This window comes from Suncus etruscus, chromosome 13 (assembly GCF_024139225.1).
Source record: "Suncus etruscus isolate mSunEtr1 chromosome 13, mSunEtr1.pri.cur, whole genome shotgun sequence".
Lineage (NCBI taxonomy): Eukaryota > Metazoa > Chordata > Mammalia > Eulipotyphla > Soricidae > Suncus > Suncus etruscus.
The window spans coordinates 25,841,467-25,869,395 of record NC_064860.1 but is presented as its reverse complement, the minus strand read 5'-3'; the positions used below and the strand labels follow the sequence as shown (position 1 = coordinate 25,869,395).

Here is a 27,929-nt window from a genome sequence, read left to right as displayed (position 1 = left end):
AATGGTCAGTCAGCAAGTCTTCCAAATACTAAAGAGAAATTGTTAACATTAATGAAATAAATACTCAGATATACTTAGAAGTGTATCTTCCTAGGCTAACCACATTAACAATATTTCAACTTCAAATATTAATCAACTCTAAGGCATATATTAGGGTAAAACTAACCTTAAGCATAATTTGTAACGATTTTAGAAAGTCTATTTGGTTTTAACAAAAAAATAGATGTCCTTAAGAAGAACAGGAAAAAGACTGGTCCAGAGAAAGTAAGTGGGGCTACATTAAAATGATGCAACTACTCACCAGTCTTTAATGCTGCCCATCTGAAGGCTACCATCATGGCTTTTGTTTCCTTCCTATAAATTCTCTTCATCAATATCTGAGACAAATTCACTTGATAATATTGACAACTTGGATATCAATATTATCAAAATGAACACTAGACTAAAAACCAAGGCCGTAATTATCATCCCTTTCTGAATGAAAAAGGGACTAGAGTTTGCTTCTTATAAACTGGTGACTTCCTATTCTCTCCCTGCAGCCCCTCATGTCCACCAGGACTGCAATATGCTCGGTCCCTTTCTCAGTAACTTGGCGTTGCTAATAAGAAAGGCAGAGAAATTCTTCAGGAGAGAGCTGGATTCGAGCCCCACTCACTCTCTGCTCTGAAAATTTCAGACCTTGAAAGTATTTATTTAAAAAATACTGTCCTATTCTAAGTGACTAAAGCATGTCTCAAAATTTCTTACAGGTCCAATGGAGCTCTAAGTCTTCTCTAAGAGCCAAATCAGTAAGAAGTGAACACTTGAAGACTTGCTGAAGAAAAAGAAGACACATGAAGCAAGTAGTTATCTTCAGAAGCTTTAGATTTTCTAATGTCCTACTTTATCAGTTTTCACATTTGTGCAGAGAAAATACTGGGCTTCCAGATTCCAAGCTTAATAAATATACATATATAGAAAAGATGTCATCTATAATATTTTCCTCAGAAAATCATTAGTGCAAATATAATTATATCAATAAAAAATAAAGCAAAAAAATATTTCAAGTATAAAAAGCACCATGCTTGGAAACAATACTACCTAACTGGCATTATGGCATATTTGTCAAAATAGAATCAAAGTTATCATTGTGAGTCTCAAATATACTATTAATTCATAATCTTTTGGTGAAATTCTTTATACAACTTTGTAGATGAGTCATAAATACAGTCGGTTTAAGCTTTAACATTTATAATTTAAAAATATGTCTTTTCTACATTTTTCTCTGACCTTTGCACATCAGGAAGAAAACTGAGCACTGGATGGTATTACTATTCTTAATGTCTTTATAGCTAAAATTGGCTGTTCTAGAGATGCCCAGCTTTTCATAATGATAAATACTTCCACTTGAAAATTATAGGCAAGTATGTCTTTTAAACATATGCATCTTAAAAAGTGACTATTCTTTATGCTAGGCCTACTGTTTGACCCTAGTGCCAAACAATCAACTGGAATTATTCCATAGTAAACACGCTGTATTTACTACATAATTTCTTAGCATAGTCTTTTAAATGGAATGCCCAATAACTATATGCTAAATAAAAGGGCTAAATGACTAATAAACACTTCTTTATGAGTTTTGTGTATAGGGGCCGGAGTGATAGCACAGTGGTAGGGCGTTTGCCTTGCATGCAACCGACCCAGGATGGGCAGTGGTTCAAATCCCGGCATCCCATATGGTCCCCGAAGCCTGTTACGAGCGACTTCTGGGCACAGAGTCAGGAGAAATCCTGAGCACCACAGGGTGTGTCCCCCCAAAAAAAAGAGTTTTATTTATAGTTCTTTATATATAAGACTTGCTTAGTTTTATAGAGAATAACTGGACATCATGCATTACTGAAAAAACTCAGAACGAAATTACTAGGAGGTGTTGTTGGTAAGCCCTGGAACCAGAACAGAACAGCTTCTGTATGCAGATTATGTTGTGACAAAAACTATTCTTTTTTTTTTTTTTTTTTTTTTTTTTTTTTTTTTTTTTTTGGTTTTTGGGCCACACCCAGTAATGCTCAGGGGTTACTCCTGGCTATGTGCTCAGAAGTTGCTCCTGGCTTGGGGGACCATATGGGACACCGGGGGATCGAACCGCGGTCCGTCCAAGGTTAGCGCAGGCAAGGCAGGCACCTTACCTTTAGCGCCACCGCCCGGCCCCACAAAAACTATTCTAATAGGTACTTATCTTCCTACTATGAATTGGGCCATGTCATATGGACCCTATCACCCTATTGCTATTAGTAATTCAGACCAACATATGTTTTGACTTAAATTTTTCTTCTTATACATACATAAAGTAATTTTTAGATAGGTAAAAATTAATTGTTCTGTAACAAAAAAATTTTTGGTTAGTTTTTGGATCACCTGACAATTCTCAGACTTACTCCTGGTAGTGCTTAGGATGATATGGGATGCTGAGGATTAAACCCAAGTTGACCACATGCAAGACAAGTGTTTTACATACTGTATTACCTCTCCAACTCCATATTCTATAACAATTTCTAAGCTCTCTTGAAAACAAATATAAACCTATCTATACCAAAATTTCATTTATTTGTTTTAAATTAAATTAATTTTTGTTTTTTCAGTCGAACTCAACAGTGCGCAGGGGTTACTCCTGGCTCTGTACTCAACGATTACACCTAGTTATGCTTGGGGGACCAGGTGAGGTACTAGGGTTCAAATCCAGGATAGCTCCTTGAAAATCAATCTGACCTCATCAATATTTCCTTAGATCTTCATTGATCAAAAAGGAGAAGCTCTATTTTTATTGGATTATAGTTTTCGTAACTATTACTTAAAAATATTTAATTAAGTTTGCTTCTGTATGAAAGTCTTCTCTTTTCCTTAGAAAAGTACGCTCTGCACCCACAAGGTTCTTCAAGTCCTTTTTAAATGTACGGAAAAAAGTGGAATCTGAGTTTTGAAGACTTGTAAACACAGATCTAACTGCAAGAGGTTATTAACATGTAAGAACTCAGTTGTAAGTTGAAAATAAAAAATGAAAAATAAGCAAACATGGTCAAATTATAATATTTAACAAAAGGTAAATTAAAAAAAACCTTTAGAATAATAGTAACCATAATGTAAATATACCATTATACAATGAAATAAAATATACAGGCCAGTGATGCAAAAATTTCAATTATTTTCTCGTAAGTCCTGAAACAATTTACAGTCCAGAGGACAGGATTCATAATTTACAATCTCATAATAATTAGATGTTCTTTATATTAATGAAAATACTGAGGTATGTCATTGTTCTGAAAATTTCAACAAATGTTACCCTTTTAAGGGGAAATCTTAAAGTTCACATATCCTGAAAAATCGAGACTGGGTAATGGAGTAATTCCTTCTCTCTACAGGTGTCGCTGAGGATGCAATGCTGTGAGCTCAGCATTGAGTGCTGACTTTGATTACCATGTTGAGTCTAAGCCAGGATTATATTCCACTCTTGGCATAGGTGGGTATTTGTTCCAATCTGGCTTTATTCAGAAGAACATGACATAAAAGGATGTCTTGAGAATTCACATTTCAATTCCTAGTGCCACACACACAGAAGAAATCCAGCCAGCAGGGGAAAAAGATTACCCAGTAGAAGCCAGAGGGTAGCCACCAGACTAGAGGATCGGGAACAGAGATCTAGGGTAGAAAACATAAAATGAATTTCCATAGACATTTTTATAGTAAATCATATTGATTAAACAATGACAGCTAAGTAAAAGGATAAGGAACACCTGACACAGTACAAATCAAGACTGAATTCTTCAAAATTATATGAAGTAAGCCAAAAAAATAGTACAGAAGGTAGCACACTTACCTTGCTGACCTGGGTTCAATTCAGCAACCTATATGTCCACCTGCATCCTTGTCAGGAGTGATCCATGAACACAGAGTCAGGAGTAAGCAAGCCCTGAGCACTATCAAGTGTGGGCAAAACCATAATTTTTGTTTCGTTAGGGGCCATAATCTTTGGCATTCAGGGATCATTCCTGACGGTGCTGGAGGACCATATGTGGTGTGTAGAATCAAATCAAGGTCAGTTACTGTTATCATACACCTGTAAAAATCAATTTTTCCTTCCACCTTTTCTGAGTTAATGAGCACAAATTCTCTTAATTACATCAACCCTGACACTCAAGTGATTTATGTTAAATTCTGGATAATAAAAAGTGGCAGGGAAAGCAGCAGAGAGCTAGAAGTTTGGCTGGCTCAGTAAGATCCAAGAGGCTGCACAGCACACCCTAGCTGAACTGTACCTTTTCCCATAACTCTGTCTGGTTTCTTATGTCTGGCTCCTTGCTGTCATCTACTTCAGGGTCGGCATGAACAAAAATAAAAGGAATAAAATAAAAATAAAAATAAAAGGAATGCCTTCAACTCCTTGGAAACTAGCCAAATATCGAGCCCCAGAATTTTTCTCACAAGCTATAGATAAGGCCTTAACTTCTGTATTATCTTTATTTTATTTTATTTTTTTATTTTTGGGCCACACTCAGTGATGCTCAGGTTACTCCTGGCTCTGTGCTCAGAAATCAATCCTGGCTTGGAGGATTGAACCAAGGTCTATCCTAGGTTAGTCGCATGCAAGGCAAATGCCCTACCACTGCGCCACCACTCTGGCCCCTGTATTTATTTTTTTTTTTGTCCCAAAACATTCAAGGAGACTTAGATGGGATAAACAAATCTTTTTCTATTCTTTGTCTCTAATCATAAAATTTATCATCTCAAATTATGACTTTTTAAAAAAATACCATAACCAGTCATTTTCAGGGCTACTCCTGGCTCTGCACTCAGGGATTTTTCTTGACTGGGTTTGTGGGGAGAAGGAGATGGAATACGTATGCTAGGAATAAGACCCAAAGGGTTGCATGCAAAAGTGCCCTATCTGCTGTACTATCTCTTCAGAATCACAAATGAGATTCAAAATCACACATTTTGAGAATTCATGTGTTTAAATAGATGTCTAAGTCCAAGGTTATGCCACTTCTGTCCAGGGTGGTATGTCAAGGAACCAAAGTTATAGGACTGGAGCGCCAAGCGTAAAGGATAGTTTACTAAGATATCATAGGGTTTGATCTATGTTTGCAATATACAGAATGTCTATGTTGTATACTTTTCTTACCCTCTGTTTATTGAGAGGTGTGAAAAACCATTTTATACTCAAATCAGGTTAGGCACATAAAGTGGTTTTTCACACCTCTCAATAAACAGAACTGTCAAGTAAGCCAATCTTTAACTTCTAACAATGTTGGGAAGAAGATGCTCCTGTAAAACTCCCATTAGAAGAGCAGGGATTCAGCCAGTTTCATAGCTGCTTCCAAGGGAGTTTTCTACATTCAAGAAGAAATTCTCCCCATCTTTACGACAGCCACAACCTACTCACCCAGAGGGAGTACACGGGTCAGGTTAGCAGCTGGAGGATCTCTTTCTGGAGGACAGAGCTCACAGAAGTCCCAACATGATGGGCAGAGCAGGTTTCCATCATAAATCCAGCCATTCATCTGAATACTGACAGGGAGGACCTGGCCGGCCTTGCTACATAGATACGAAGTATCCTGAACCCAAACCTTTAGGCCTTGAGGAGAACAAGAAACCTTAAAATAGGAAAAAAAAATCAGATCAAAAAGATTCTAGCATGTAAGTCTTCTGTCTTCTTTAACTACAGGAAAATGATAGTGGCATGAAACCCAATTCTGGGTGACTCTTCTTTAATCTCATATAAAATGGCTTATATTCGGTTCTGAAAGAATTTCATTTTGTAGTATTAGTTCATAAACTTTAAATCCATTACATTGTAAAATAGCTGATAAAAAGCTATAGATACTTTTCCATGAAAAATACAAAGTGACATATAGTTTTACATAAAATTTGGGTTCATGATCCCCTAAAGCCAACTTCTCAAAAAAATAATTTCTGGGACCAGAAAAATAGCATGGAGGTAGGGCATTTGCCTTGCATGTAGGACAGTGGTTTGAATACTGGCATCCCATATGATCCATCAAGACTGCCAGGAGCGATTTCTGAGTGTAGAGCCAGAAGTAACCCCTCAGCGCTGCTGGATGTGACCCCAAAAGCAAAAAAGAAAAAATCATTTTCATGTATTCCAGTATTATCATATTAAATATCTAGACTGAACTTGGTTCATCTTTATTATCCATTAAATAATCTAACTCACCATGCTGCTAATCTCCCCATAAGTCAATACATTTTTATTAGTTCACTAAATTATAGAAGTTATATATGCTTGGGGCTGGCGAAGTGGCGCTAGAGGTAAGGTGTCTGCCTTGCAAGTGCTAACCAAGGAAGGACTGCTGTTCAATTCCCCAGCGTCCCACATGGTCCCCCCAAGCCAGGGGCAATTTCTGAGCGCGTAGCCAGGAATAACCCCTGAGCATCAAATGAGTATGGCCCGAAAAACCAAAAAAAAAAAAAAAAAAAAGAAAATACACCTTATAATTAACTTTAAAATAATTTAGATGACAGGGTTGGAGAGATAGCATGGAGGTAGGACGTTTGCCTCACATGTAGAAGGATGGTGGTTCGAATTCCGGTATCCCATATGGTCCCCCGAGCCTGCCAGGAGCAATTTCTAAGCATAGAGCCAGGAGGAAGCCCTGAGTGCTGCCGGGTGTGACCCCACCCAAAAATAATTTAGATGACAATGTCCTCTTTAAAATTATTTTCTGCAAAGACTTCACATTAACTATATTACTTCACTTTCAACATTTCTAAAACGTATCTACTGGAATTATATTCAAAGTAAGCATACATTTTGACTGTCTATTGGTGGCAAATTTTCACTTTGTGAATAGAACTGATGTTCAAAAATACCCCAACCCCAATGTCCAGAAACAAGTCATATAAGTCTAGCAAGGTTAATACAAGTTAACCTAAGAGTGATTTTGTTTCCTTAGAGTAATATTATCACTTTCTTTTTTTTTCTTCCTATTACTACTTCTTCCTTTTTTATTTTTTAATTTTTGGGTCTCACCCTGCAATGCTCAGGGGTTACCCCTGACTCTGTACTCAGAAATTCCTTCTGGCAGGCTCGAGGGGCCATATGAGATGGCAGGAATTGAAACTGGGTCAGCTGTGCACAAGGCAAACACCCTACCTCTGTACCTCAAGCCCCTATTAAGCTAAAAGTATTTTTTCCTTTTTTTTCTTTTTTTTGGTTTTTGGGCCACACTTGGTAATACTCAGGGGTTACTCCTGGCTATGTACTCAGAAATCGCTCCTGGCTCGGGGGACCATATGGAATACTGGCGATTGAACCTAGGTCAGTCCTGAGTTAGATGCATGCAAAGCAAACACCCTATCATTGTGCTATTGCTCTGGCTCCTAAAAGTATTTCCAAGTGAGGCATTCCAAAGAATTTTTTAATAATAGAATATCATTTAAAAAGGGGCCGGAGAGATACCATGGAGGTAAGGCGTTTGCCTTTCATGCAGGAGGTCATCGGTTTGAATCCTGGCGCCCCATATGGTCCCCCATGCCTGCCAGGAGCAATTTCTGAGCCTGGAGCCAGGAATAACCCCTGAGCACTGCCGGGTGTGACCCAAAAACAAAAAACAAAATAAAAACAAAAACAAAAACAAAACAAAAAAAAAAGAATCATTTAAAAAATAGCCATCAGGGGCCGAGTGATAGTGTGCAGTGGTAGGGTTTTTATTTATTATTAGTTTGGGGGCTACACTCAGCTGTAATCAGGCTTTACTTCTGGCTTGTGCTAGGGACTATATGGGAGGCTGAGAATTGAAACTGTACTCTTGCTCTGGACTACTAACACTTACACTCACTCTCACTTTCACTCTCTCTTTCCCTACATGCCCCCACTCCCACCAACACTTTTGTTTCTAGGGTTATACCTGGAGATATTTAGGGGTTACTCTTGGCTCTGAACTCAGTAATCACTCCTGGCGATACTCAGGAGAGCACATGGCATGCCAGGGTTCAGCTGCATGCAAGCCAAATACCTTACCTACTGTATTATCTCTCCAGCTGAAACACCTCTTGTTTTCAGGGGAAGCAAACCCTGTAGTGCTTAGGGTCAGTTCCCAGTGGTGCTTAGGAAACCATGTGGTATAAGGGACTGAACCCAAGCCTCCCATACTTTGAGTCTTTTAAGTTATTATCTCTTGGGCCCTGCATATTTAAAAACAAATGATGGCAATTTCTCAGTTTTCTCAAAAATTTGTCAAAGAAAAAATGATATCATCATAAAAGACAAAATACAAGTACTTGTATCTTGGAGATGAATCCCAGAACAAGGGTCTCTCATTTAAGAGCAAAGAGACCAGGGTCAAATTGAGAATCAGTTGCCCTGAAGGGCATAAGAACCCAAACTGGAATACTGTGGGATGTTTGGTTGGTGAGGCAGCAGTTGATATTGGTGATGGTATTGATGGTGATTGCTGAATTTTCTGAACCGTTTTGCTCTAAGACCCTGGACCCCTTCCTATCTTTAAATCCTTTCACAGTGGGGCCGGAGAGATAGCATGGAGGTAAGGCATTTGCCTTTCATGCAGAAGGATGGTGGTTCGAATCCCGGCATCCCAAAGGGTCCCCTGTGCTGCCAGGGGTGATTTCTGAGCATAGAGCCAGGAGTAACCCCAGAGCGCTGCTGGGTGTGACCCAAAAACCAAAAAAAAAAAAAAAAAAAAATCCTTTCATAAAAAAACCTGTCTGTCCAGAGTTGTTTCTGTGCCACAACCAGAGGAAGGTGTTTTTATTACACTTGTATAAATTATTCAAAGTTTTAATCAGTAAGTTATCATCAAAGAACTTGTATATTAAAATATAAAATCCATATACTAACAAAATAAAATTATACCATATGCCATAATAAACAATCATATCATTTACCTGATAACACCCACTTCCCCAATCTGGATAACTCAGCTTTCTCTCACACTTTTCCATGATAAATGCTGATTTCTGAATTATACAAACAGAATGAGGACCATACTTTTCAGCACCATAGTTTTTTAAAAGATCTGAAACAAATAAGAAAGTTTTCTCAAAAACTGACTTTGGAGGATTGGGGAGGTGGTCTTGGGATTACGGTGCTCATTTTACATGTGTACAATCACAGTCTAAACCCTGTACTACCATGTATGATCTTTCTGAGCAATTCCAGGAGTTAAGTTCTGAGTAGGCACTTTTGGAACTGGTACAAAAGTTAGGACGCAAAGAAGGGAGGAGAAAAGAAGGGAGGGATTGAGGGAGGAATGGAAGGAAGAAGGAAGAGAGGAAGGGAGAGAAGGAGGAAAGAAGGGAAGGAGGAAGGAAGGAAGGAAGGAAGGAAGGAAGGAAGGAAGGAAGGAAGGAAGGAAGGAAGGAAGGAAGGAAGGAAGGAAGGAAGGAAGGAAGGAAGGAAAAGGGAGGGAGAAAGGAAAGAAGGGAAGGAAGGGAGAGAGGGAGGAAGAAAGGAAGAGAAGGAGGAGGGGCCGGGTAGGTGGCGCTGGAGGTAAGGTGTCTGCCTTGCAAGCGCTAGCCAAGGAAGGACCTCGGTTCGATCCCCCGGCGTCCCATATGGTCCACCCAAGCCAGGGGCGATTTCTGAGCACATAGCCAGGAGTAACCCCTGAGCATCAAACGGGTGTGGCCCAAAAACCAAAAAAAAAAAAAAAAAAAAAAAAGAAGAGAAGGAGGAAATAAGGGAGGGAGGAAGGAAGAAAGGAAGGAAGAAGGGAGGGCAGGTGGGAGAGAGGGAAGGAGAAAGAAAGGAAGGAAGGAAGATAAGGAAAGAAGGAAAAAGGGAGGGAGGAGAGACTAGAGCGAGAGCACAGCAGTAGGGTGTTTGCCTTGCACAAGGCCAACATAGGATGGACCCTGGTTCAATTCCTGGCATTCCATATGGTCCCCTGAACCTGCCAGGAGCGAATTCTGAGCACAGAGTCAGGAATAACTCCTGAGCACTGCTGGGTGTGACCCCCCCCCCCCACAAAAAAAGGAAGGAAGGGAAGAAGGAATTTTTTATTTTTATTTATTTATTTTTTGGTTTTTGGGCCACACCTGGCGGTGCTCAGGGGTTCCTCCTGGCTGTCTGCTCAGAAATAGCTCCTGGCAGGCACAGGGGACCATATGGGACACCGGAATTCGAACCAATCACCTCTCCGGGCCAGGAAGAAGGAATAAAGGAAGAAATGACGGGAGGGAAGGGTGGATGGGAGAAGAATGGAAGGAACGAATCTTTGAATCTCAAAGAACAAAATAAATTAAAGGTATTCCATTCTTTTTTTATATATATAAATTTTTTCATAGTTTATTCCTTCGGTGGTCTGTTTATGTTATAGAAGGGAGTAGGTTATATGGCAATGTATTTTACTAGCCATAGTATACCATTAGTATAGTGAAACTTGGACAATAGCACTTGACTCCTAATTCACATAAGACACAGTCCTCAATAGGGGAAAAAGTAGGCTTTAAACTGCTGTCTCTTTACCTACGAGCCAAAATATGGAAACAACCTGAGTACCTGAATATATAGATGAATGTATAAAGATGTGGCTTATATACTCAATAGTTATTTTTTGTTTTGTTAGATTTTGTTGTTCTTTTGTGGGCCACACCCAGCAGTGTGACTTATTCCTGACTCTGTGCTGAGGGATTGCTTCTAGTAGGCTCAGGACCATCTGAGGTCCTAGGGATTGAACCCGGGTCAGTCACATGCAAGGCAAATGTCTACCCACTGTACTATCTCTCCAATTCCTACTTTGATGTTTTTTTAAAAAGATGAAGTCGTGAAGCTGGAGCAACAGTTTACCAAGTAGGGTGTACTATCTTGCCTTGCACAAGACTGATCTGGGTCTGATTTCCAGCATCTCATGTGGTCCCCAAAGCACCATCAAAAGTAATTTCTGAGTACAGAGCCAGGAATAACCCCTGAGCCCTGCTAGGTGTGACAAAAACCAAACAAACCAAAGATGGTCTTGCTACTTGTGACACCTTGCAAGGACCCTGAGGCAATTATGTTTAAATAAATCAGAGAGATAAACACTACATAATTTCACTCATTAATAAAGAAACAGGTAATAAATTAATAAACTGGTAAGCACAAAACTTTTAGACTCTAAAAAAAGAGTGGAGATATTTGGCCTGTTCTGTTTGTTTCTGTTTTTTTTTTATTTTGGCCACATCTGGCAGCACTCAGGAGTTACTCTGGGCTCGGTGCTCAGAAATCACTCCTGGTAGGCTCGGGACCATTTGGGATGCTGGAGATTGAACCTGAGTGAGCTGCTTGCAATGCAAATGTCCTACCCACTGTGCTATCACTCTGTCCCGGTTTGTTTGTTTGTTTGTCTTGGTTTTAGGGTCACACCCAGCGGTGCTCAGGGTTACTCCTGGCTCTGCGCACAGAAATTGTTCCTGACAGGCATGGGGGAACCATATGGGATGCTAGGATTCGAATCACCGTCCATACTGGAAAGGCTGCTTGCAAGGCAAACACCCTACCACTGTGCTATCTCTCCAGCCCCTCGTTTTTATTTATTTATTTATTTATTTGTTTGTTTGTTTGTTTGTTTTGGTTTTTCGGGCCACACCGTTTGATGCTCAGGAGTTACTCCTGGCTAAGCACTCAGAAATTGCCTCTGGCTTGAGGGGACCATATGGGACGCCGGGGGACGAACCGCAGTCCTTCCTTGGCTAGCGCTTGCAAGGCAGATACCTTACCTCTAGCGCCACCTCGCAGGCCCCCCCTCGTTTGTTTTTTTTTTTTGGGGGGGGGCACACCGGCGTTGCTTAGGGGTTACTCCTGGCTGTCTGCTCAGAAATAGCTCCTGGAAGGCAAGGGGGACCATATGGGACACCGGGATTCGAACCAACCACCTTTGGTCCTGGATCGGCTGCTTGCAAGGCAAAGCCGCTGTGCTATCTCTCTGGGCCCTCGTTTGTTTTTAAAGGAACGATAACATCATGCAATTTGTGCAACCTGGTTGGAACTGGAAGGTATCAAGTTGAATGAAGTAAACCAAAAGAAAGACAAACACGGGCCCGGAGAGATAGCACAGCGGCGTTTGCCTTGCAAGCAGCCGATCCAGGACCAAAGGTGGTTGGTTCGAATCCCGGTGTCCCATATGGTCTCCCGTGCCTGCCAGGAGCTATTTCTGAGCAGACAGCCAGGAGTAACCCCTGAGCACCGCCAGGTGTGACCCAAAAACAAAACAAAACAAAACAAAACAAAAAAAAATAAAAGACAAACACAGGATAATTTCACTGATCTACAGTATATATACATCGATGAGGATATGTAATAAAGAAGGTATACCGATATCACCCTTGACTACAGAGTCTAGGAAGGACAGAAAAGAAAAAAGGGCCAGAGAGATAGCATGGAGGTAAGGCCTTGCATACTGAAGGATGGTGGTTCGAATCCCAGCATCTATGGTCCCCTGAGCCTGCCAGGAGCGATTTCTGAACATAGAGCCAGGAGTAACCCCTGAGTGCTGCAGGGTATGACCCAAAAAACAAAAAAAAAAAATAAATAAAAGAAAAGAAATCAAGGCAGAAATAAGATGAAAAAGGGAACAGTGGGGGGACAGGGGTCCAGGACTGGGCTATTTTGGTGATATGGAAGAGTGGTAGACATATACATTCAAAGAACAGATTCAACAATGTTGAATACAGGAGATCTAATCTGCAACCACAAACTCTGTAATGTGCCTGTCAAAGTAGCAGGCAGGGGCTAGGAGGAGTTGGTTGCAAGCTGGGGAATGATGAAGTGTGGGAGCATTGGAGATGGGAGTTGATAATGGTGATGAGATTGGTGTTGAAATATTATGTGCCTAAAACTCAACTATAAATAATTTTGTAAACCATGATTCCTTAATTAAATTTTTAAGAGCCTACTGAAACAATGGAGGAGGGGAAAATTGCTTGCTACAGCAGCACGTTGGGAATAAGGAGGGAAACTGTGGGACATTGGTGGATGCTGCAACAATGTACACCTTATATGCAAGCTTAAGTATCTTGTAACTTGTAATTCATGGTGATTCCATTTAAAATAAATAAGTGCCAGATATTAAGCAATATGAAAATACAGTAGATGGGCAAGTGGGCTCTAAGAGCTGACCCTTCCTGCTGTGTGCAGGTTTCCTTATTCTCAGCAATGGACACAGGGGGACCACAACCCAACACAGCTGGTTCTAGGGTCAATGTCCCTTCAATATACATATTGCTGATTTGCCAGTTTAATAGGTATCTACATTGCATTCCATTAGACAACTTACCTGGCTGATTTTCCAATATTCTACAATCTGAGCTGCGTTGATATTCACCACTTAAATGCCAGCTGAATTCTTGGCTAAATGGACAGTAATCAGCAATTTCTACTGATCCGCCATAATAAGGCAAATCTTCTCTAGGTACTCCACTGAGCTCATCAAAGTACTGCCAAAAAAGAGGGAGAGGGGAGAGTAAGAGAAAAAACATTCTGCATAATTAAAATGAAGTTGACAAAATGTATAGCATGCCACTCATACTGTATAGCAAATAAAAATACAGTTTTTTGTTTCGTTTTGTTTTGTTTTTTTTTGGTTTTTGGGCCACACCCGGCAGTGCTCAGGGGTACTCCTGGCTGTCTGCTCAGAAATAGCTCCTGGCAGGCACGGGGGACCATATGGGACACCGGGATTCGAACCAACCACCTTTGGTCCTGGATCAGCTGCTTGCAAGGCAAACGCCGCTGTGCTATCTCTCCGGGCCCAAAAATACAGTTTTTAATGTAACTTCTCTTCATACATATTAATTATATGCCACAAGAGTGATTTTGATGTTATTATTTCAGAAATAAGTTAAAGGTAAGTAAATTTGTCATTAGATGAAAAAACTATCTACTATTTTAAAAGAATGAATAAGAAAAACTTTTATGTTTTGGTTTGGTTTAGTTTAATTTTGGGGCCATACCCAGCAACGCTCAGGGGTCACTCATGGCAGGCTATGGGGACCATATGGGATGCCAGGGATCGAACCTGGGTCCATCCCAGGTTGGTTGCATGCAAGGCAAATGCCCTACCTGCTGTGCTCTTGCTCTGGCCCCAAGAAAAAGTTTTAACAGTTGATAAATCACACACAAAAAAATTACATAGAATCAGGAATATTTATTTTATTTTTTTTTATTTAGGGGCATATGCAGCAGTGTCCCATATGGAGACAGGTATCAAATGTCTCTTGCATGCAAAACATGGGTGTTAGTTATCTCAGCAATATTCCTGGTCTAGAATATAATGTACGGTAATTATCTTTAGGACACAATTTATATATTACTTTGATAAAAATGTAAACATAGGGGCAAAAGCTATAGCAGTTTGCTTTGCATGCTGCCAACCCGGGTTCAATCTCCAGTATCCCATATGGTCCCCTGAGCCTGCCAGGAGTGATTTCTTTTCTTTCTTTTTGAAATTAGAGGACACTCCACACCATCCTGACTTCAATGAAACACAGAAACCACGGGCCGGGCGGTGGCGCTGGAGGTAAGGTGCCTGCCTTGCCTGCGCTAGCATAGGACGGACCGCGGTTCGATCCCCCGGCGTCCCATATGGTCCCCCAAGCCAGGAGCGACTTCTGAGCGCATAGCCAGGAGTAACCCCTGAGCGTCACCGGGTGTGGCCCAAAAACCAAAAAAAAAAAAAAAAAAAAAAAAAAAAAAAAAAAAAAAAAAAAAAAAGAAACACAGAAACCACACAGAAACCAGAATCTTTAACTACAGAAACAGGACACCAACAACAGCTAATGTGTGAAAAAATTTCACCGTGACCACAGAGAATGACTCGGGTAGAACAACCTAGTACGCCTGGAACCCAGAGTCAGTCTTATGCCAGAAAACTTCAGGGATAAGGTCTCCTTGTATTTAGGCCAAAGCTTTTTTTTTCTTCCATTTTACCCATATTTTGCTGGGCCTATGTAAACAACAATTGCCACTCTCACACTGTTATTACTGTATATTTTTAAACTCATCCTTTTAAAAAAAAAAAAAAGAAGAGCTTACTAAACTTTCTGCTGGTGCTTCAATGAATTCATTGTGAGTCAATAATTTTCAAAAATTATTCTTTCCTTTCTCTTCCATCTCTTTAGTTTTTCTTTCAATTTTCTGTTTTTGTTATTTTTTCTTGGTTTTTGGGCCACACCCGGCAGTACTCAGGGGTTACTCCTGGCTGTCTGCTCAGAAATAGCTCCTGGCAGGCACGGGGGACCATATGGGACACCGGGATTCAAACCAACCACCTTTGGTCCTGGATCGGCTGCTTGCAAGGCAAACGCCGCTGTGCTATCTCTCCGGGCCCGCAATTTTCTGGTTTTTTTTTTGTTTTGTTTTGTTTTTAATGTTGCTTTTGGTCTTCCTAAAAAATGTATCATTATCAATTATGTCAACTATGTAATGCATTTTCTTTAAATAAATAAATTAATTTAAAAAAAGAAAAAGAAATAGCATGACAAAAAAATCTCAACCAATGATTCACATCCAGCATGTGGTATCATTTCCTGCACTTTTCAGATGCTACTATAAACTTGTAAATGTCTTACCCCTGTACCCTCTGGCCCAAGAATCTTGTTTTCTGTATCAATTAGAGGAATTTAAAAATATTACATTGGAAACAATGACAAGGAAAACACCATTTAGAAACAGATCAAAACAAATATCTAAATCACCTGCCTTTCAACTAACCACAATCAACACCAGGGGTCATAATGAAATAGAATTATTCTGTGTTGGTTTTTTTTTCCTCCCTTACTTATAGAAAATGACTGGGGCCTTTTATCCTCGGCATCCCATATGGTCACCAGAACCTGCCAGGGCAATTTCTAAGCACAGAGCCAGGAGTAACCCCTGAATACCTCCAGGTGTGACCCAAAACCAGAAACAAACCAAAAAACTATAAAGAAATTCACTTATAATTTAAACTAAAGACTCCTTTTTAAATAGTTTCTTCTTTAAAACTGTGTCCAAAAAATGTCACCTGGTACTCTTGAGGCAAAGGCTTAGGAAACTTCTGCAAATTACACACAGCAACTGCTCTCTGGTCCTGTCGGCACGTCAGGTGCAGGGGATTACTCCTGAGTGTATTGCAGTAGGGGCTAAGCGTCTGCATCCTGCACAGAAAAGCAAACACCAAGCTATCAAACACTCAAAAATACAGAGTAAGTAGATTCTAGAATCTGCCTTCCTGTTTAAAATTCAGTATGAATTCAGAGTTCAAAATAGAATCAGGGGGCCCCAGTGATGGTGCAAGTGTTAAGGCGCACTGCCTTGCGTGCGCTATCCTAGGACAGACCTCGGTTCTATCCCCCGGTGTTCCATATGGTCCCCCAAGCCAGGAGCTATTTCGAGCGCATAGTCAGGAGTAAACCCCTGAGCATCACCGGGTGTGGCCCCAAAACAAAAACAAAAACAAAAACTAGAATTAGGTTCTAAACTTAACCTTCAAAGGATAAAAGGAAATGCTTAAAAGAGATATGAAAGATCAATGCAAGATGTATTATAACACCATATGACTTTTTGTTTTGGGGTTTATTTATTTTTGGTTTTGGGGTCATACCCTTGAGAGTGCTCTGTGGTTAGAAATCACTCCTGCCTGGCTTGGGTACCATACGGGATGCTCAGAATTGAACCTGGGTAGGTAGCATGCAAGGTAAGCGCCCTACTCCCTCTCTGTATTATCACTCTGGCCCCATCATGATGCAACTTTTAATTATGTGACTTTTCAACAGACAAAACACCATGGTTTACGAAGTTGTTCATAATACAGTTGTTCCAACATTCAATGTTTCAGAACCAATCCATGACCTTCCCTCCAACATTGTCCTAGTTTTCTCTTGAGCCATAAGCCTGCATTAGCAGGCACAAAATAATATATTTTATATTCCTTATTACAACAAAGCGGTAAGTGGAATTATAAAAGAATAGTTTAGTTGAATCCGGAGCAACAGTACAGCGGGAAGGGCATTTGCCTTGAACACAGACAACCTACGTTCTAAACTTAGCATCCCATGTGATCCCCAGTGCACCAGGGAGCGATTCCTAAGTGCAGAGCCAGGAGTTGCCCCTGAGGATCACCAGATGTGACCCAAAACTAAAACAGACAAAAAATAGTTCAGTTAAAGAAGATTTAGGACAATTATTATAGCTCACAGTTGATTGACTAAAGTCAATGAGGATTAGCTGAACTGTTTATGCCTAGTTGAGCCTCCAATGTTACTGTTTTTGCTTAGTTAACGTCTCTGCTACTCACCCATCTAATTTGCTGTGCTACTGGTCTGTCTCTCAGCTTGCATCTCTTGTGAAGCAGGGTTGTTGCTTAAATGACAGTGGCTATGGGTTCTAGGTGAGATTTCTGGGGCTTCCAGCAATACAAGGGTTGGGGAAGCTGCCTGCACCCAACCCAAGAAGACCCCAGAGTTTCCAGCCTAAAGACTTGTGTACCCATGAATTTCTTTAGCTTAGCTTGGAGGCTCTTAAGAAATTAGTCAAGGGCCCGGAGAGATAGCACAGCGGTGTTTGCCTTGCAAGCAGCCAATCCAGGACCTAAGGTGGTTGGTTCAAATCCCGGTGTCCCATATGGTCCCCCGTGCCTGCCAGGAGCTATTTCTGAGCAGACAGCCAGGAGTAACCCCTGAGCATCACCAGGTGTGGTCCAAAAAAAAGCAAAAAAAAAAAAAAAAAAAAAAAAAAAGAAATTAGTCAAGAAGCTGGGCCATTATACAGTGGCAGCTGTGGGACATGGGTCCATTTGACTTTTCTTTTTTATTTTTGTGAGGGGCCACATCCAGTAACGATGATGCTCAGGGGCCACTCCTAGCTCTGAGCTCAGAAATCGTTCCTGACGTGGGGGACCATATGGGACGCTGGGGGATTGAACTGTGGTCTGTGCTAGGTCAGCTGCATGTAAGGCAAATGCCCTACTGCTGCACCACTGCGCTGGCCCCAACCATGTGACTCTTCTTAATAAGATCCCATTTACACTTTTTATTTTTACCTGTAACATAGAGTTCTTTAGACATGCCTTTTACTTTTAGGGACAAATAGTGAAACTTCAGGACCTGCCTAAAAAGTTATATAGATTTTCATAATTAACAAATAGGGTCTCAGAAATTTCTTCTGGCCTACAGCAGCAATGAAGAAACCATTTTCCTTTTTTCCTTTTCATAGCTTGCTGTTTGTTTGTTTGTTTTGAACCACACTCACTGGCTCTTAGGGGTTATTCCTAGCTCTGCATTCAGAAATTACTTGTAGCAGGGTTGGGGATCATATGGGCTGCCAAAGATCAAACCTGGGTCAGTCGCATGCAAGGCAAACACCCTATCCATTGTGCTATCATGCTGGCCCCAGAAGAATCCTTTTCTGTATGCCACAGTCAGTTCATAGATTTGTAGGCTTTGAGAGTTTGTTAAACTGCAAACATTCATGAAATAATCTTGTTCTTTTGTGCCACATGGATATTGTGTAAATATTTTTAATTGTTAAAAACTTGTTTTGGGGGCCAGAGAGATAGCATGGAGGTAAGGCGTTTGCCTTGCATGCAGAAGGATAGTGGTTCGAATCCCGGCATCCCATATGGTCCCCCGAGCCTGCCAGGAGCGATTTCTGAGTGTAGAGCCAGGAGTAACCCCTCAGTGCTGCCGGGTGTGACTCAAAAAGCAAAAAAAAAAAAAAAAACTTGTTTTGTTCTCTGTAAAATCTAGTATGGAAATTACATTTTCGAGAAAGGAATCCTGTCATTCTCCAGATACTTTACAACTATGTTGCACTGTCTTGTTTAAAACAAAAAACAAAAACAAAAAAACTGTGGGGCCGGAGAGATAGCATGGAGGTAAGGCATTTGCCTTCCATGCAGAAGGACAGTAGTTAGAATCCCGGCATTCCATATGGTCCCCCGCACCTGCCAGGAGCGATTTCTGAGCGTAGAGCCAGGAGTAACACCTGAACACTGCTGGGTGTGACCCAAAAACAAAAAAAAACAAAACAAACAAACAAAAAAAAAAACCACCTAATCTATATTTCTAATCACTTGCCTTATATTATAAATTACTAACAAAGTAATAAATCAGCTTTCCTAAATAACAGAAATCCTATTAAGACTGATCTGCTAAATTATAATAGGATCATGGGTATTATTCAACCTTTCACATATTTTATTTATTTTGGGGGTTTATTTGGGGGGCTACACTCGGTAGTGCCCAGGGGTTACTCTAAGTTTAAAAATCACTCCTGGCAAGTTCAAGGGGCCATAAGGGATGCTGGGGTTCAAACCCATGTGCAAGCCACATACAACGCAAATGCCCTAGCCATTGTGCTATCATTCTGGCTCCACTTCAATTTTTTGGGGGGGTTTCACACCTGTCAGCACTCAGGGGTTACTCCTGGTTCCTGCTCTCAGAAATCACTCCTGGCAGGCTCAGGGGACCATATGGGATGCTTGGGTTTGAACCACTGCCTGTTCTGGGTCAGTTATGTGCAAGGCAAATGCCCTATCAATGTGCTATCTCTCTGGCCCCACTTTAAATTGTTTTGTTCGTTTTTTGGGTCACACCTGGCAGTGCTCAGGAGTTACTCCTGGCTCTATGATGAGAAATTGCTCCTGGCATGCTCGGGGATCATATGGGATGCTGGGACTCGAACCACTGTCCTTCTGCATGCAAGGCAAATAAATGCCTTACCTCCATGCTATATCTCCAGCCTCCACTTTAAATTTTTTAATGATGTGAACTTTATTTTTATTTAAGCTTTTTGGCTTGGGGGTCCAAACCCAGGGGAATTCAAGGCTTATGTTCCTGTGCAGGACTGCTGGGTGCCAAGCCTCCCCCCTAAAAAAGGGGGTGTGGTACTGGTATACACTGCTGAGAAAAGGCAGTTGTGCCTTAGGTTAGCACTTGGTAGGACAGCAACCATGAATTCACTAAACATTCATGTCTGATGAGAATGAACAATACCACAATGTTAAAAAAGAAAAAAGAAGAGCCCGGAGAGATAGCACAGCGGCGTTTGCCTTGCATGCAGCCAATTCAGACCAAAAGGTGGTTAGTTCGAATCCCAGTGTCCCATATGGTCCCCCGTGCCTGCCAGGAGCTATTTCTGAGCAGACAGCCAGGAGTAACCCCTGAGCAATGCCGGGTGTGGCCCAAAAACCAAAAAATAAAATAAAATAAATAAATAAATAAATAAAAGAAAAATAAAAAAAAGAAAAATTAGAGAAGATATTATTTCAAAAAAAGTTTTTAGCTGTTTGATTTAAAAATTGTTTCCAAGAAGAAAGAATAAGTATTTTTCTGATTTCTGTTGACTACCAAGAATCATATCCAAAAGTAAAGAGTAAGTACTTTTCTGATGTGTTTATGGTGAATGAAACTTATTACAAAGAATTTTTTTTTTTTTTTTTGGTTTTTGGGCCACACCCGGCGGTGCTCACACCTGGCTGTCTGCTCAGAAATAGCTCCTGGCAGGCACAGGGGACCATATGGGACACCGGGATTCAAACCAACCACCTTTGGTCCTGGATCGGCTGCTTGCAAGGCAAACGCCGCTGTGCTATCTCTTCGGGCCCTTATTACAAAGAATTTACAATGTACTTATAACATTTAGATCGGGGTCTCAAACTCAATTTACCTGGGTGCCGCAGAAGGCAAAGTCGGGTTGAAGCAGGGCCGCATAAGGGGTTTCGCTTACCAAATATTCGCAATAAAAAATTGCATTAGTGGGGCCGGGCAGTGGCGCTAGAGGTAAGGTGCCTGCCTTGCCTGCGCTAGCCTAGGACGGACCGCGCTTCGATCCCCCGGCTTCCCATATGGTCCCCCAAGCCAGGAGCAACCCCTGAGCGTCACCAGGTGTGGCCCAAAAACAAACAAACAAAAAAAATCGCATTAGTAAGAAAAAAATCGCAAAAAATCGCATTAAACATTTGCATACCCCAACGGAACCGCTCGGGATATGTGAATGTTTAATGCTATTTTTTCTTACTAATACTATTTGTATTGCGATTATTCAGTAAGCGAATAATCGCGAATACTGCGATATTTGAAGGCTGGCTGCGGGCCACAAAATGTTGTACAGAGGGCTGCAAATGGCCCGCGGGCCGCGAGTTTGAGACCCCTGATTTAGATGGTTGTATAATGATTATGCTGACATGCAATGTTCATTCTATAGCAAAAAACATGTTACACTTGATCTACCCAACTTCCTATTATTGATAATGTTTTGCTTAAATATGAAGCAGAACTTCCAATAAATTGGACTCTGTTCCAACTACTCTTGAGTGTGTTTGGTTTCTGAGTACCTATTCTTTGCCAACTCCTTGTTCCCATCCACCTATCGAATAACCCTGAAGCTCCTCTCAGTGCTGCCTGAGTCTGCTGGCCTGCAACAGAAGATCACCATGGGTTATCACTAACTTTCCTCAGAACAGGTAAGAATAAAGAGACAAAGTCAAGCAACAATGAGGAAGTGAACTCACTGCCAAAACTCCTCTGCTGGTAGGAATATAAAACAGAACATCCATTCCAGAGAAGAGTTTTCCTTGAAACTAAACATGCAGTTTTCACATGACCGAACTAATTAAATTTTTTTGGAGAAATGAAGGATCATATCTAACAAAAAACCTGTACACAAATGTTTGTAGCAGCATTTTTCATAATAGACGCAAACTGGAAATAATCCAAGTATTCTTCATTGTGTGATTCATTTAACACACTGTGATATATCCATATCCTATATTATTCAGCCACATAAATGAGTAAACTATTAATAAACACAACAAGTGTGACAATTCTCCAGAAAATTATGCTGAAAGAAAAAGTCAACACCCAAGTTATATACAATATGTATTAATAGGGCCAGAGTGGTGGTGCAAGTGGTAAGGCAAGTAGTAAGGCATCTATCTGCCTTGCCTGTGCTAGCCTAGGACGGACCGCAGTTTGATCCCCCAGCGTCCCAAGCCAGGGGTGATTTCTGAGTGCAGAGCCAGGAGTAACCCCTGAGCATCACCAGGTGTGGCCCAAAAAACAAAAATAAACCACCAATATGAATTCATTTATATGCTATTTTTTAAAACATAAATCTATAGGGACCAGAGAGGTGGCACTAGAGGTAAGGTGTCTGGGGCCACTCCTGGCTCTGCGCTCAGAATCATTTCTGGCTTGGGGGACCATATGGAACGCCAGGGGATTGAACTGTGGTCTGTCCTAGGTCTCCCTTGCAAGCGCTAGCCTAGGACGGACCATGGTTTGATCCCCTGGCATCCCATATGGTCCTCCCAAGCCAAGGACAATTTTTGAGCACATAGCCAGGAGTAACCCCTGAGCATCAAATGGATGTGGCCAAAAACAAAAACAAAAAAGTCCTCATAAATTTATAGTAACAGAGACTGTATTAGTGGTTCCCAGGAGTTAAGGGAGGGCTGGGGAAGTAGGCATGAGAATAAAAGAAATAAAAGGGATTCATGATGAAGAAAATCACGGAACACATGCTTTCCATTTATGAAGCTCTGACACCAATTCCTCACATCAGAAAAAGGGGAATTGGGTATTATACGGGATCCTGTGGGGACTAAAAGACTCTATAACTTACTTTTGTCTCTGCTGATCAATCCAGAACTTGCAGCTCTTCCTGACAAAGTCACAGCCCATTCCTCGGCCCCAGTCTAGCTTCTCAGCCATGCTGTAATTAGCTTTATACCAGCTGTGGAAATAATTCAGTCAAAATACTTTCAGTGCTTGATTTTATCTTAGTCTCTGATGCTAGGATCAAAACAGGGCTTCATCTATTCAAGGCATGTGCTCTACTGCAGAACCACAGCTCTGCTCTCATTACTGTTATCTTTTTTTTTTTTTTTTGGTCACACCCGGCAGTGCTCAGGGGTTACTCCTGGCTGTCTGCTCAGAAATAACTCCTGGCAGGCACGGGGGACCATATTGGACACCGGGATTCAAACCAACTACCTTAGGTTCTGGATCGGCTGCTTGCAAGGCAAACACCACTGTGCTATCTCTCCGGGCCCTCATTACTGTTATCTTAAATATTTTAACATATTGATCACAAATCTCAACAAGGAACAAACTAGAATCTCAAAAAGGTCTTTGGTAAGCACCAGCACAGTTAACTGCTTACAAGCAGTCACTGAGGCACAGCAATCACTGGCCAGGACAGGGTCACTGTAGCAGGAACTGAAAAACTACAGTATGATGGTGAGGGTACTTTCGTATTTAAAAAAAGCCAAAAACAAACCAAATATTCCTTTTACATCTCAAAAATCACACCATAGAAACACAGTGAAAGTGAAGGAAATAAACTGAGGAATAAATAGAATTACTAGTGTGCCATCCTTTATCTAATTTGATTCACCTGGTTCTATTTGCTGTTTCTATTTGCTGTTCTGACTAAAATTTGTGGTAGCCTATTAATGCATTCTCTACCATCACAAGACAAATGTATGCTATACTTAAGTACTTTTTTTTTTTTTTCTGTGGTTTTTGGGTCACACCCGGCAGTGCTCAGGGGTTACTCCTGGCTCCATGCTCAGAAATTGCTCCTGGCAGGCACGGGGGACCATATGGGACGCCGGGATTCAAACCGATGACCTCCTGCATGAAAGGCAGACGCCTTACCTCCATGCTATCTCTCCGGCCCCTACTTAAGTACTTTTTAAATGCTCTACTTTTGAAGAAAAACACACTGAATGCATTTTTCTTGTAAATTTATAGTTTTTGTTTGTGTTTTGGAACACACCCAAATGTACTCGGAGCATACTCATGGCTCTGTACTCGAGGATCACTCCTGGTGGTGTTCAGGGGTTCATATGTAAAACATGAATCAAGGAAAGTACCTTAGTCCTCTAGTATGTACTTGGTCTCCCAATTCTACTCGATTTTTTGGGGTGTGGGGTCTGGGGGTATGGTTAAAGCCACACCTAGTTGTACCTAAGGCTTACTCCTGGCTCTGAACTCAGGGATCACTCTTGGTGGTGCTCAAGGGTGCTCAATCATATGAGGTGGATGCAAGGCAAGAACCATAAGCACTCTAGCATTCAATTTTAGTCTTAATAAATGTTTGGTTTATAAAAAGTATAAAATTTTACAAAAGTTGATCTTAGGTATTTCAACATTACCAAGAGTAAATAAAACCAAGTTCAAAGATTAGGGAATGAAAAGAATCATTTAATTTGGCTCTCCTCATAAATTCAAACAAAAGCATAAATATGTGATATAGTATCTTTAAAATTTTTTCCCATTTCAAAGAACAGATTTGTCTCAATTAAGAGTATTAAAGGGGGGGGGCCTGGAGAGAGAGCACAGCGACGTTTGCCTTGCGAGCAGCCTATCCAGGACTAAAGGTGGTTGGTTCGAATCCCGGTGTCACATGTGGTCCCCCATGCCTGCCAGGAGCTATTTCTGAGCAGACAGCCAGGAGAAACCCCTGAGCACTGCCGGGTGTGACCCAAAAACCAAAAAAAAAAAAAAAAAAAAAAAGAGTATTAAAGGTGGGGTCGGAGAGATAGCATGGAGGTAAGGCGTTTGCCTTTCATGCAGAAGGTCATCGGTTCAAATCCCGGGGTCCCATATGGTCCCCCGTGCCTGCCAGGAGCAATTTCTGAGCATGGAGCCAGGAATAGCCCCTGAGCGCTGCTGGGTGTGACCCAAAAAAACCACACACACACACACACACACACACACACACACACACACACACACACACACACACACAAAAAGAGTATTAAAGGGGGAAAAAAAAAAGAGTATTAAAGGGGGGGCCGGAAAGGTGGCGCTAGAGGTAAGGTGTCTGCCTTGCAAGCGCTAGCATAGGACAGACCAAGGTTCGATCCCCCGGCGTCCCATATGGTTCCCCCAAGCCAGGGGCAATTTCTGAGCGCATAGCCAGGAGTAACCCCTGAGCGTCAAATGGGTGTGACCAAAAAAAAAAAAGAGTATTAAAGGGGGGACCGGAGAGATAGCACAGCGGCGTTTGCCTTGCAAGCAGCCGACCCAGGACCACCAAAGGTGGTTGGTTCGAATCCCGGTGTCCCATATGGTTCCCCCGTGCCTGCCAGGAGCTATTTCAGAGCAGACAGCCAGGAGTAACCCCTGAGCACCGCCGCTGTGGCCCAAAAACAAAAACAAAAAAAAGAGTATTAAAGGGGCCGTAGAGACAGCATGGAGGTAAGGCGCTTGCCTTGCAAGCAGGTGGGTGGTTCGAATCCCGGCATCCCATATGGTCCCCTGAGCCTGCCAGGAGCTATTTCTGAGCATAGAGCCAGGAGTAACCTCTGAGCACTGCCGGGTGTGACCCAAAAAAATTAAATTAAAAAAAAAATAAGAGTATTAAAGAGGGGCTGGAGAGAGTACAGCAGTAGGGCATTTGCCTTGCAAACAGCTGCACCTGATCCAGAATGGATGGTGGTCCTAATCCCAGCATCCCATATGGTCCCCTGTGCCTGCCAGAAGCGATTTCTGAGCACAGAGCCAGGAGTAACCCCTGAGCGAGGCCAGGTGAGACCCAAAAAGCCAAAAATAAAACAAAACAAAGAGTATTAAAGAGGGCCAGAGCAATAGCACAGCGGTAAGGCATTTGCCTTGCGCATGACCAACACAGGATGGACCCAGATTCAAATCCCGGCATCCCATATGGTCCCCCGAGCCTGCTAGGAGCGGCTTCTGAGCACAGAGCCAGAAGCAACTCCTGAGCACCTCCAGGTGTGACCCAAAAATCAAAAAAAAAAAAAAAAAAAGAAAAGAAAAGAAACAAGGGTCAAAATGATAGTACAGCGGCTAGAACATTTGTCTTGCACACAGTCAACCCAAGTTCAATCTCCAGCATTCAGATAGTCTCCCAAGACAAGACTGCCAGGAGTAATTTCTGAGTGCAGAGCCAAGAGTAACCACTGAGTGTGGCTGGGTATGGCCCCAAAAGGAAACAAAACAAATGAAAATAAGTATTAAGATGGAGATGGAGAGATGACATGGAGGTAAGGCATTTGCTTTTCATGCAGAAGGTCATTAGTTCGAATCCCGGTGTCCCATATGGTCCCCAGAGCCTGCCAGGAGTGATTTCTGAGCATGGAGCCAGGAGTAACCCCTGAGCACTGCTGGGTGTGACCCCCCAAAAAAAAGTATTAAGGAAACAAATAGTGCTTCAATACAAAAATGACAACAACTTCAGTAACTACAATGTACTAGGTGTAAAATATATTCCCATGTGATATTATCCCACACTCTCTCTTACATATCCACATCCGCACACACACAATACACCAAGAATCTATATATCACCTATTTCAATTTGAAATACTGTTTAATTTTTCCTTTATATTAGCAAGTCCCCCTGTTTTTTTAATAGAGAATGAATATTATGTCAGTAATTTTGTTCTATTCACTCTCTACCCCAGCATTCCCAGCATTTATCGATTAAATGCAGTATGTATAAGCAATAAAGGGCTAGAGAGATATGACAGTGCAGGAAAGGCATCTGCCTTGCAGACAGCTGACCTGGGTTTCAAGCCTTGTACCACAGATGGTCCACCCAGTGATCTCTTAACATACAGCCTGGAATAAGCACTGAGCACTACTTGATATGCCTCCTCTGTGCCTAAAGAAGCAACAAATAGCTAACCACATAGAAATTTAAAGTATATTTTAATAAACTTCAGTCTTTTTTAAAGCTAATAATTGTTCTATCAAAATCTTTTTTTTTTTTTTTTTTTTTTGGTTTTTGGGCCATACCTGGCTGTGCTCAGGGGTTACTCCTGGATGTCTGCTCATAAATAGCTCCTGGCAGGCACCGGAGACCATATGGGACACCGGGATTCGAACCAACCACCTTAGGTCCTGGATCAGCTGCTTGCAAGGCAAACGCCGCTGTGCTATCTCTCCGGGCCCTTATATCGCAATCTTAACCTTCATTTCACTTTAATAAACAATTCAGACACTCTCAGTGAGCTTACCCAGTGTCCTCCATTAATGCCAGAGTGATGCGAGAGAGGACGCGGTTCTGAGTGTGAGAGCCAGTCATTGCTTCATTCTGAAAATCACCAATAGGTTTTAATGAGAGGACTACTGGACTCCTTACAGCTACCAATATTTGTGATTCTTTGGATATATACTTTAAATGTCCCAAGTGAAAAAACCTCACTAAACAAAAATTAAAATGGTGAACAGAAATTTACTGGAACTGGAAGGATTGTAAGGCAAGTGGGCACTTGCTTGGCACACAGCTGACCTGGTTTGATACCTGATACCAGATATCGTTCCATGAACCCTGCCAAGAGTGATCATTCAGTGAAGAGCCAAGGACAAGCTCTGAGCACTGCTGGTCGTGGTCCAAAAGAAAAACAAAAGAAGGGGCTGTAAAAGATGCATTTGCCTTGCATGCAACTGAACCAGGATAGATAGTAGTTCGAATCACGGCATCCCATATGGTCCCCTGTGCCTGCTAGGGGCAATTTCTGAGCATAGAGCAAGGAGGAACCCCTGAGCGCTAACGGGTGTCACCCAAAAACCAAAAAAAGAAAAAAAAAGTATATTCACATAACTAATCAGTGGAGTTAATATCACAAGAATATTTTGGGGCCGGCAAGGTGGCACTAGAGGTAAGCGCCTTGCAAGTGCTAGCCAAGGAAGGACTGCAATTCGATCCCCCTGTGTCCCATATGGTCCCCCCAAGCCAGGGGCAATTTCTGAGTGCGTAGCAAGGAGTAAACCCTGAGCATCAAATGGGTGTGGCCAGAAAAACCAAAAAAAAAAAAAAAAGTCTTCATCATGGTAACTTTTATGACCAACTAGATGAGAACAGACAACACAAGCACTCCTTTTATTTTTTCATAATTCCCCAAGTATGGTACTGATATATTTAAACTGTGACTGTGTGAATTTTAAATGCTACAGGTAGATAAAGGAAGGACATCAAATGAAAAGAG

General features: G+C 41.6%; 1 protein-coding gene across 1 annotated transcript in view; it reads right to left on the bottom strand.

Moving 5' to 3' along the window:
• Positions 1–2,909: 2,909 nt before the first annotated feature.
• LMLN (leishmanolysin like peptidase) overlaps positions 2,910–27,929 on the bottom strand; it is a 53,702-nt gene continuing 28,682 nt past the window's right edge. Inside the window, exons 11-17 of the mRNA XM_049785892.1 lie at positions 26,958–27,034; positions 22,592–22,702; positions 15,993–16,125; positions 13,266–13,425; positions 8,899–9,029; positions 5,417–5,627; positions 2,910–3,672 (exon numbers count right to left, since the gene is read on the bottom strand). Of these exons, the coding sequence (XP_049641849.1) occupies positions 3,572–3,672; positions 5,417–5,627; positions 8,899–9,029; positions 13,266–13,425; positions 15,993–16,125; positions 22,592–22,702; positions 26,958–27,034 (924 nt within the window). The 3' untranslated portion in view covers positions 2,910–3,571. The remainder of the gene's footprint in view (positions 3,673–5,416; positions 5,628–8,898; positions 9,030–13,265; positions 13,426–15,992; positions 16,126–22,591; positions 22,703–26,957; positions 27,035–27,929) is intronic.